Source organism: Rhea americana, unplaced genomic scaffold (assembly GCF_003343005.1).
Source record: "Rhea americana isolate MKP2758 unplaced genomic scaffold, rheAme1 scaffold_10, whole genome shotgun sequence".
Classification (NCBI taxonomy): domain Eukaryota; kingdom Metazoa; phylum Chordata; class Aves; order Rheiformes; family Rheidae; genus Rhea; species Rhea americana.
The window spans coordinates 6,444,463-6,453,884 of NW_028185039.1; the positions used below are offsets into that span (position 1 = coordinate 6,444,463).

The following is a 9,422-nucleotide window of genomic DNA, read 5'->3' on the forward strand; positions in this document are numbered from 1 at the left end:
AGCAGAGCTCCCACTTAGCTCTGCACTAAGCTAACAAGCTATGGCTTGGGAATGCTCTCCTATGCATTTCTTTTATTTCTACAGATATTGTACCAACAGTAGCATTTAAAAGAAAAACAGATCAAGTCACCACACCATTGATTCAAGAAACTTAATTTCAAAAAAATCAAGAAATCCTCTGACTTGATAATTTAAGAACTTAATGTAAAATCTCTGTAAAGAAACAGTAACTCAGCTAAATTCTGTAAAAACAGACCAACATGCACACTGCACTTGTTACTGAAGAGCTTACAATAACATATACAACTCATACTTCCTTTATACTCACTTTCTTCATCATCATCAGAATCTGAAATATCCACATCATCTTCTCTGATTGTTATCCGAGCTAGCAAAAAGAGAGATTATTATTGCCAAATCATACAAATCTTATAGGTAAAACTCTCAGTGCCAAATCAAAACACATAGAAATGGTATCTGACTGTATCATCCACTAGAAAATGCTTTCTGAAATGTAAGCCACATAAAATGGATTGTATTTTACCTCAGTTATTCAAGTGAAGAAACGAATCATTAGGAAAAAAAATACCAGATTAATTCTGGCATGCATTATATTTATACAGAATTATCTAGAAAGACAAATTTTGATAAGCAAATAAAGATTTTTTTTTTTTAAAAAGTAACTTACGAGGAACAAACTGTGACACAATCATGCGGAGGCATGGCCTAAGATGGACCGTTTGTGCTGACACTAGATTGCCAAGAAAACCCAGATATTCTTCAACTACATCTCGGCTTCTGCTCAACCATGGCAGCTTCTGAAAGTAAGTAAAGAGCAAGATGTCAATCACAGAGATTTTGAATACTAAACTCTTCATCTTTGCATATAACAGACAGATATTTACCAGCAGAATGCTGACCAATTGTTCAAAGTCTTTGGTCAAGTATGCAACAGAAGCTCGGAATTCATGCAGCCAGTTAATGATCTGAGCATCCTTAACATAAGCAGAAAAAACAAGTAACAATTTCAAAAAATAATATGACCTATTACTAGAAAATAACAAAACCTTTAAAATGACAAAGCAATGACTGACACTGTAAATAGAAATTATTTTCACATTAACATGCTGGGAATTTCTTGGACTAAGTTTCTACCCTCACCAATGAAAGTTGTTCAATGCAAGAATAAATGCACAGCAACTTTCAAACCAAGAGCCTGCCTGTTAAGCTAAAGAGTTACATTAAAGGCTTGGCAAGCGATGCAAACCTGACTTACACAGAATATATTTAAAAGAGATGGCACTCAGAGAATCTTTCTTTTCTTTTCTTTTGCTCTTAGTTTAAGCAGTTTAAGCTTTAAACACCAGAATCACTTTCCCAATGATTACATTCAGATCAAAAACTAACATTTAAGTCATCAGACTCTTCACTACAGAAACTCTTACCTTTATGTCTGGATCTGACAGCTGATGCTTTAACAACTCAAAATCAGTGGTTTCACCCTAATAGGGGAAAAGAATACAAAACACAAACCACGATCATATATTTCTGCCACGAAAATACAAGTTTCATCAGCATATCTAAACAAGCCGATACTATTTAGCAGTGATACAAATCAGTAAGAAAGCTCAAGTCAAGCAAAAGTAGCAGTAGCAGAAGGCTCTCCCTGAAGGGCAGCTTTAGCTGTCAGGTCATTTATCTGTCTCCCTGTAAAAGCAATTGTGATCATTTTGCATCCTTTGGTATCACTTGAACTTTGCAGCCATAAAGGGCGTCACCCAAATAAGGTTATGGGGGAATTTCTTTAATCTACAGAACAACGCAGTCCAGTATATGCCCAAAGGACTCAGCTACCTTCAGCTTCCTTTTTCTACGTCACCAGACGCCCCCCATGTTAATCAAACTAAGCCTTCGCATAGAAATTAAGCGCTGCAAACTCGATTTACGATGGAGAAAGACCGTGACAGTCACCTTTTCGTACTTCAGCAGGATATCCGTCAGGGTGCCCCCGAACCGCACCGTCTTCCTCGGCGGGGAGCTGATGAACTCGTCCCCTCCCAGCATGGCGACGAGCCCGCGCCTGAGGAGAGGCCACGCGCCGTGAGTGCCCGCCGCCGCCGGCCTCAACGGCCGCGCCGCCCACCCGCGCCCCCCACGGCCACGACCCCCGGCCACGAAAGAAAGGCGGCAGCGCCTCTCAACAACGGCCGCAGCCACCCCGCGGCCCCGCCACCGCCCCGCCTTGCCTTGCGCCGGCGGCCGCCCGGCTAACGGCGTAGGCGGCGCCGCCCGCCGCAGCCCTCCCGCGCCGCCCGCCGCTGCGGGCCCATGCCGGCCCCGGGCGGAAAGGGCGCTCGCCTACCCGGAAATGGCCGTTGCTCCGCCCCCCGCACCATAGAGAGGCACGGCTGGAAGGGCCGCCGCTGCTCTAGCCTGGGCATCGCTGCTGCGGGCGGACCGAGCGGGCGCGGCGCGGCGCCCCCCGCGCAAACCCCACGGGCGCGACCCGCTTTCCACGGCGATGCTGCGGGTCAGCGCAGCCTAGGTAGATACCGGCGCAGATCTTCAGTACTCACAGCTGGAGGGTGTTAAAGAGCAGTGCGAGTAAACACACAAGTTCAGGTTGTGACTTTAAATTGCCTAGAGAGGGAGAAGTCCAAATTCGGCACCGGTGTCACCGTCCGTCAGAATTTCAGCTGATTTAACGCACGCCTCCCTCCTTTGGGCCGAGTGACTTCCCACTGACACGCGCACCTGAAGGGACGAAGTAGGAGATGACCTGCGAGCTGCTACACTGAGAACCAACCAGATTCATCGCAAATCTGCAGATCCCAAAGCACATCAAAACACCGGGCTGGCAACCCCGAGGCTGCAGCACCCAGGAGCAAGCTCTGACTTTTTTATTTTTTATTTATTTTTTTTAATGGTACTGTAGCTGTACTACTTCAATCTACAAGTTAAAAAAAAAATCAAATTATCCCATTTACTTAAGGTTAAAGATCACCGGACATTCAGTTAAAGCAAAATTTGACCTTTTATTAGCAATTAATATTAGGCCAAAGGGACAGGTAGAGAGTTTTATCAAGCTTTCTGGGCTTTTTCCATCCTCTTCATGTAAGGTAGGTCTACATTAAAGCACAATACTGGTAGCAGAGCATACGAAGAATGATATAAAATAACATACATTATAGATTTTTCTCTCTCTTCACTAGCAGCTAATTTTCCCCTCAAAACAATATGTATATATAAAAATTGCTGTTGAGAAAAATCATTAGCTGTTTTTATTTCAAAAAACATGTTTTTGGTAGACTCCAACTGATACTACTAATGGTCATAGCAACTTGGAGATCATACAATCCAAATGAATTAAACATTAAATACATTAAGCCTCCAATAGCTTTCAAAACTACCCAGATAAACAGGAATAGGAAACACACATTTCTATCTCATTCTTCAGTAATATTCTATTTGCTCAAAACTTTTATTTTAATCCAGCTGAATAAGTAATGCTTCCTTCTCCGATTCATGTAAAACAACTATAGCAACACATGAGTTTATAGGACCTCTCTCCTCCTATCCAGCTACATGTTTGCTTATTGCTTCCTACACGAGCTGCTACTGTAATAAATACCTCCCTCCCACCAACCGTCCATCTCCCCTCCCCACCAAATAAACCAAAAAAGAAAAAAAAAAGAGATTTTTATAGAATTTAATAAATTAATTTTTACTAATTTGTCTCTTCATAAGATGTTTAAATAAACAGTGTATTTTGCATTAAAAGTCTCTTCAGATGTAGCACACATACCAGATTCTAAAAAACATTCAATCTTCTTCTATGACTGTAAGTTCAGAGTTTGGCTTTTTTCCTTTAGTTACTGTGTAACAAAAGGAAATACAGGATGCCATTTTGAGCTAAGTTTTAAGGCTTAAACAGGTATTTAAAGAACTCTTGTACAACCAAACTCTGTGGCTAGAGTTTGGTTATTTGGGGTTTGGCTGTTTTCAAATACACAGAGAAGGACAGTTCTTGGGGGGAAAAAAAATCATTTTATATGAGAAGTTCAAAGTTCACAGAATACAAACAATCCTAACAATGAACAAGTAATTTTTTCCTCCAACAAATAAGATATAAGTTCTTTGAATGGACTTCGTTCTGCACTGAGCTACAACTGATAAGGATGCTGGGAGACTAAAGTAGTTTTAAATGTGTTAATGTTTAACTGTTAATAATTGTTTGACTTGCCAATTTAATATCACAGTCTTCCTTATTTAGGACACACAAAAGAGACTGCCTGGAACAGTAACTATTTTATATTTTCCAAAAAAAAAAAAACATGATAGTTTATAATAGTTATCATTGCTCCCATGCAAGTAATTTTATCTTATCACTTTTTAGACACATCGTACTAATAACATTATAGCATTTTTTATGATCATCTTCGGTCCTTTTTTTTTTTCTTCTTCCCTGAAGTGTCAGCTCCTATATTTAACTGCTAAAACACACATAGACTACTCATAATTGCAAACATTGGAATCCCTTGCAGTTTGAGTGGGGTTGCAACAACAGGTAGTACCCTACCTACCATCCTATACAACCACCACTTGGTATCCAGTGTTGGATTCAAGATTAATCACTAGAGTATGTATGAGAGCAGCTACGCAGAAGTTTGGGGTTAGTTTATAGCTGATACTAATCATTCCACTTACTAAATACTACACCTTATAATTCAGTTTGGAGATTGAAACTATAGGGAATCAGTATAAGCAGTTATGTCTGTTCAGAAGTAAATGAACATTTTTCTTGTTAAACAACACCAAAACAATCATCTACATGTTTTTATGGAAGGAGGGAACTTTAGATAAAAGAGAAAGGAAACAACTTCGAATACATCCTAAAAGCTACAGTTAAAGAAGTTTTATTTTTTTAAAAACAAACCTTCAAGTCTAGAGTCTGTCTAAACTTGTCGAAAGACTGAAAGCATTCTGAAAACATTTTTAAATCAAATATACATAGAAAGGCAAAGGAGGAAGTTGTAAATCATTTGGAATAGTAAGTTGAAAGACATTTCAAGAGTTCACAAGGAAGTACAGCCACCGTATTCCTACTAAATGTTTTCCTTAAATCCACATCTACTATTCAAGTAGGTGTGGCATAAAAACAATTGTCTATTTTAAAGAGGAAGACCTACCCATATTTGCTAATGGTAGCTTCAAACTTTTAGTGTTAGTTCAGAAACAGAGGAACTCCTTAGGAAATTCTACAAGGAATTTTTAGACATGATTATCCAGAACAGTTGCGGCTGGACAGGCCCTTGAGATCATCAGGTCCAACCCATGCTCAAGCAGAGTCACCAAGAGCAGGTTGCCCAGGACCAGGTCCAGTCAGGTTTGACTATCTCCAAAGCTGGAGACTCCACAGCCTCTCCAGGCAACCTGCTCCAGTCTTCAGCCACTTGTACAGTAAAGTAGCATTTTCTTACATTCAAGCTGAATTTCCTGCGTTTCATTTCTTGTGTCTTAAGCTTTAATATAAGTCCTTCCCCATGTGCTAGTTCTAATCGCAGTTACATCTGGATGTAGATTTGGCAGGATTTTCGTAAAGCAAAGCATTTGTTAACCTACAGCTTTCTAAAAATGTTTCAGCATTAGAAAAATAATTTCTGTAATTAAAAAGACTCATCCGAGAGTCAGCACATTACATCATTTCCTGCTAGGAAGAAAGAATGATTGATATGTCAACATCACTATTTTTACTTGTTATTTACAAAATTTCAAATTCCAATAAAATGTACAAGAATCACAATAAATTGTATTTACAATATAAACAATTTATGCTACATTTGTAACTTCGCTTCAGTAGTTTCACATAGATACTTTTAAAGTATCTACAAATAAAAGTATTGCACTGACATCATAAAAGTTCACAGCAAATTTAGATTCCAGACCTTGGTAAGACAGTGCAAGAGCTTTTAATTGTGCAAGAGCTTTTTCATCCAAACATTCCTAGGTACACGTGTCTATAAGAGAGGTATTTCTATATTAAATGTTCTGACGATTCTTTTCTGTGAATCGAGTTTGCTTCTTTGTTAGTTCTCACTTAAGATTTAGTTTATGTTTTGAAATGTTGAAAGATAAAAACCACCCAGTCCAACACTGAAATAGGTACATTTGGCAGAGATACATGTCTCTGTGTGTGTCCATTTTATACAGAGTCCATGACGGTTGCAGAGATTATTCCGTAATGAAAGAATCCTATTGCATTAAGTGGGCTATTCTCTTTCCACAGTTTGCAACACTTCCCCCACTTTTAGAGGCAGTAACTTCAATGAGTGTGTCTTCAGCAGATCCTGAAGATAATACATTAAAAACAACAACCAAAAAAAAAGTTACTTCAAAATAGTCTTGGAACAAACCATCATATAGAACTCTCAACTATTATTTGAAGTCAGTATAAAAAGTACTTTTCCACAAGCTTAACAGTCAGCTAGGGTCAAATAAAAGACCCATCAAGTCAGCAGCTTGTCTCCAACAGTGATCAAGAATGGATGTCTAGAGAAGGGCATAAGGATATGGCAAGCTAGTAGTATCTTCTAAGGATATTATCCTTACTTCCACCTGCTGCCCTGGGTATTCCTGAGCCAAAGATACTATCTTTGTGTCTCTTGTGTTTTTTTTCCCCTCTTGCTTTTTGAATCCCTATAAATTTTTACTTGTCACATTATCCCACATCAAATAACCCCCCCCATTAGATGCACAGCATGTGAGTATTATCTCTGATGTTTTGACTCTTCCTCTGGTGAAGGTGTCTTAGAAGAGGCAGTAAACAATCATTCCCTACTCACCTTCTCCATATCTCTTTAACTGTTAAGACCTCTGCCATATCCAAACTCTTCATCTCTTTTCAGACTCAAGAATCCTAATCTGTTATTCCTTTAATAGAATTCATTCCATATCTTGAGAATTCTTCTCACTTTTCTTGTATCATACTTACAGTGTGTGTGTGTATATATATATATATGTAAGATAGGAAATCAGAACACCATGTAGCATTGCTAATTTTGAAAGTTATTAATGGAATGACAAGAATCACCAAATTATCTAAGTGACAAAAAAAAAAATGCAGAAATAATTTCTGTAAAGAACAGCATTCTTAAGGAAAAAACTTCATGTACCCAGCATTTGCACTTCACTTTTACGTGCTGTTGTAGTTCCTTAAGTTTTAAGATTTCCTCCATACAGCATCTGTCCATACATTTTTAGCCCAGTTGATTGAGTTCATAAATATCCCCAAATGGGGAGATCATTTAGTCTATCAGTAAAGGATGTTCCAGTTCAGATACTTATTTATGAGATGCCAAATACCAATGAACTTATTTCAAAGGGTTCTTTCATAACTCTGAATTAGCTTTGGAAATACAACCATTTGTTACCCTTTATTTTACCTTGAAAAATTAAAAAAAAAAAAAGAGTTCATGTTACCTGTTGTAATATGACTCTCATACGCTCTGGTTTTGTTTGTTCTGAGTTACAATTGCTAACGCAATTATACCAAAGCCTCTTCATTGCAGATGATGTTTACCTGAGAGAACTTGTTACAAAGCAATTAATGTATCTGCTTTTATAGGATTTTTTTTTAAAAGATTATTTCTAAATGAAAACAGTAATGTTTAAGATGTGAAAGATTTAAAAATAAAAAGGATAACTTTCAACACTAAGAGTTTACTCTAGCAAAATATACATCTGTATTGAGACTAGGACCATCTGCAAGTATAGCACCTTACCTATTAATTTCCTCTAATTGCCATAACCTTAAGATGAAGGAAGTTAGGCAGGTCATTTATGTCTTTACTACCCTGAAAATATGGATCTCTCTCTATCAAATTGTAAACCTATTTCAGGAAAAAAAATAAATTAAAAAAAGTCTGGGAGGAGAATGACACATTATCAATAGCCAGTTTTCAAATTGCTATTAGAGTCAATAATAAATTAAATACTAGTAACTAATCTTTTAAAGCTATCTTGCTGCTGCTCCTTTTCCTCCTTCAACAGATTTTCTATTAAGCAATAGGTACCTGTTTAGTATTTCTTTACTGTTAGAATTTCTTCTCAAGAGGATTCTGCGACTTCCACACACACACACAAAAAAATAAAATAAAATAAAAAAACCTATGATGATTTTCACAAGAACTTTCCTGTGAGCCACAGCTGCTTCAAGATTTAGTTTCGAAGAACAGCAGAAAAGGCTGACCTCGTACACAGTGAGCCAGAACTGTAAGATGTTCAGTATTCTGGACTAGTTCAGATATAAAACCTACCTTGGTTGAGCTAGTTCCTTCAGAATATTTTATATGATGAATGGCAAGCTTGGTTTCGTATGTTTTTTTTTTTTTTTTTGCCTTTTTCAGGGCATTAAGCACACTAACCTCCCCAAATAAATACATTAACGAACACATCAGGTCTATTTCTAAAAGACTTTTTGAGGCCGGACTCGAGCTCTGGCTCTGCTCACGGGGCAGCAGCGCGCTCTTCTCGGGGGACCGATGCTCGCGACAGGAGCCGGTTTAACCATCGCTTGCACTTACACGTTCTGAACAGTTAGCTCYAACCGCTCCCGAGCAAAACCAAGCCACCGTTTCCCCGCTCTCCACGGAGCTCGCCGACGGGAGGGCCTCGCAGGCCCCGCGGGGACGCTTCGCCCTCGGGAAGCGCCTTAACCGCCTCTCCCAGCTCGGGGCACTTTCCCTGGCTCGATTTTCAATATTGCCAGGGAGAAGAAAATCCCCCCCCCTTTTTTTTTTGTTCATCTGGCTTGATTCCCGAAGCGCCTGCTCTGAGTGAACGGTTTAACGCATTCACCTACCACCAGCCGCAGGGGAGAAAGATTTTTCCGCCAGGCTCCAGGCAAAGCCGGGGTTCTCCCCCACCTCCCCCGCACCGCCCCGCCCGCGCGGCCCGAGGCCCCTCCCCGGCCTCACCTGGCGGCGGCGGCGGAGCGGGCGGCGGCGGCCGGCTGCAGCTCCACGTCGGCGGCGGCGGCGGCGGGGGCGGCGCGGGAGCGCGGCCTGGCGAAGGCGGAGGAGAGGCGGAGGCTGAGCCCCTGCACCAGCCCGCGCAGCAGGCTGCCCTTGGGCGGCGCCAGCCCCACGTCGTCGCGCAGCTCCTCCGGCGGCACCTCCAGGTTGCCCGCGTACCAGAACACCCACCAGATGAGGCTCAGGAAGATGCCGATGCCGCCCCCGTAGATGAGCAGGTCGGAGAAGAAGACGTCGGCGAACACCCCCGCCAGCAGCACCGCCAGCCCCAGCGCGTCGAAGGCCAGCGCGAGCCAGAAGGCGGCGACGCAGCGGCCCAGCCCGCCGGGGGCCGCCATCGCCGTGGGGCGGCAGCAGCGACGGCGGCAGCGCCGCCGGCTGCACCTCGCG

General features: G+C 41.2%; 2 protein-coding genes across 2 annotated transcripts in view; both read right to left on the bottom strand.

The window, feature by feature from the left end:
* RRN3 (RNA polymerase I transcription factor RRN3) overlaps positions 1-2,354 on the bottom strand; it is a 14,234-nt gene extending 11,880 nt beyond the window's left edge. The window contains exons 1-6 of the mRNA XM_085302734.1: positions 2,247-2,354; positions 1,972-2,080; positions 1,446-1,502; positions 906-995; positions 689-818; positions 329-388 (exon numbers count right to left, since the gene is read on the bottom strand). Of these exons, the coding sequence (XP_085158860.1) occupies positions 329-388; positions 689-818; positions 906-995; positions 1,446-1,502; positions 1,972-2,064 (430 nt within the window). The 5' untranslated portion in view covers positions 2,065-2,080; positions 2,247-2,354. The remainder of the gene's footprint in view (positions 1-328; positions 389-688; positions 819-905; positions 996-1,445; positions 1,503-1,971; positions 2,081-2,246) is intronic.
* A 3,502-nt stretch (positions 2,355-5,856) lies between these two features.
* LOC146601695 (transmembrane protein 238-like) lies at positions 5,857-9,370 on the bottom strand. The gene is made up of 2 exons (XM_085300325.1): positions 8,976-9,370; positions 5,857-6,347 (listed from the first exon to the last, which is right to left on the bottom strand). Exons 1-2 carry the CDS (start codon positions 9,368-9,370, stop codon positions 6,338-6,340), a joined length of 405 nt encoding a protein of 134 aa, XP_085156451.1. The 3' UTR covers positions 5,857-6,337.
* Between the last annotated feature and the right edge of the window lie 52 nt (positions 9,371-9,422).

Excerpts from the sequence above, each read along its gene's own strand:
- LOC146601695 (XM_085300325.1), bottom strand. The coding sequence starts at position 9,370 with ATGGCGGCCCCCGGCGGGCTGGGCCGCTGCGTCGCCGCCTTCTGGCTC.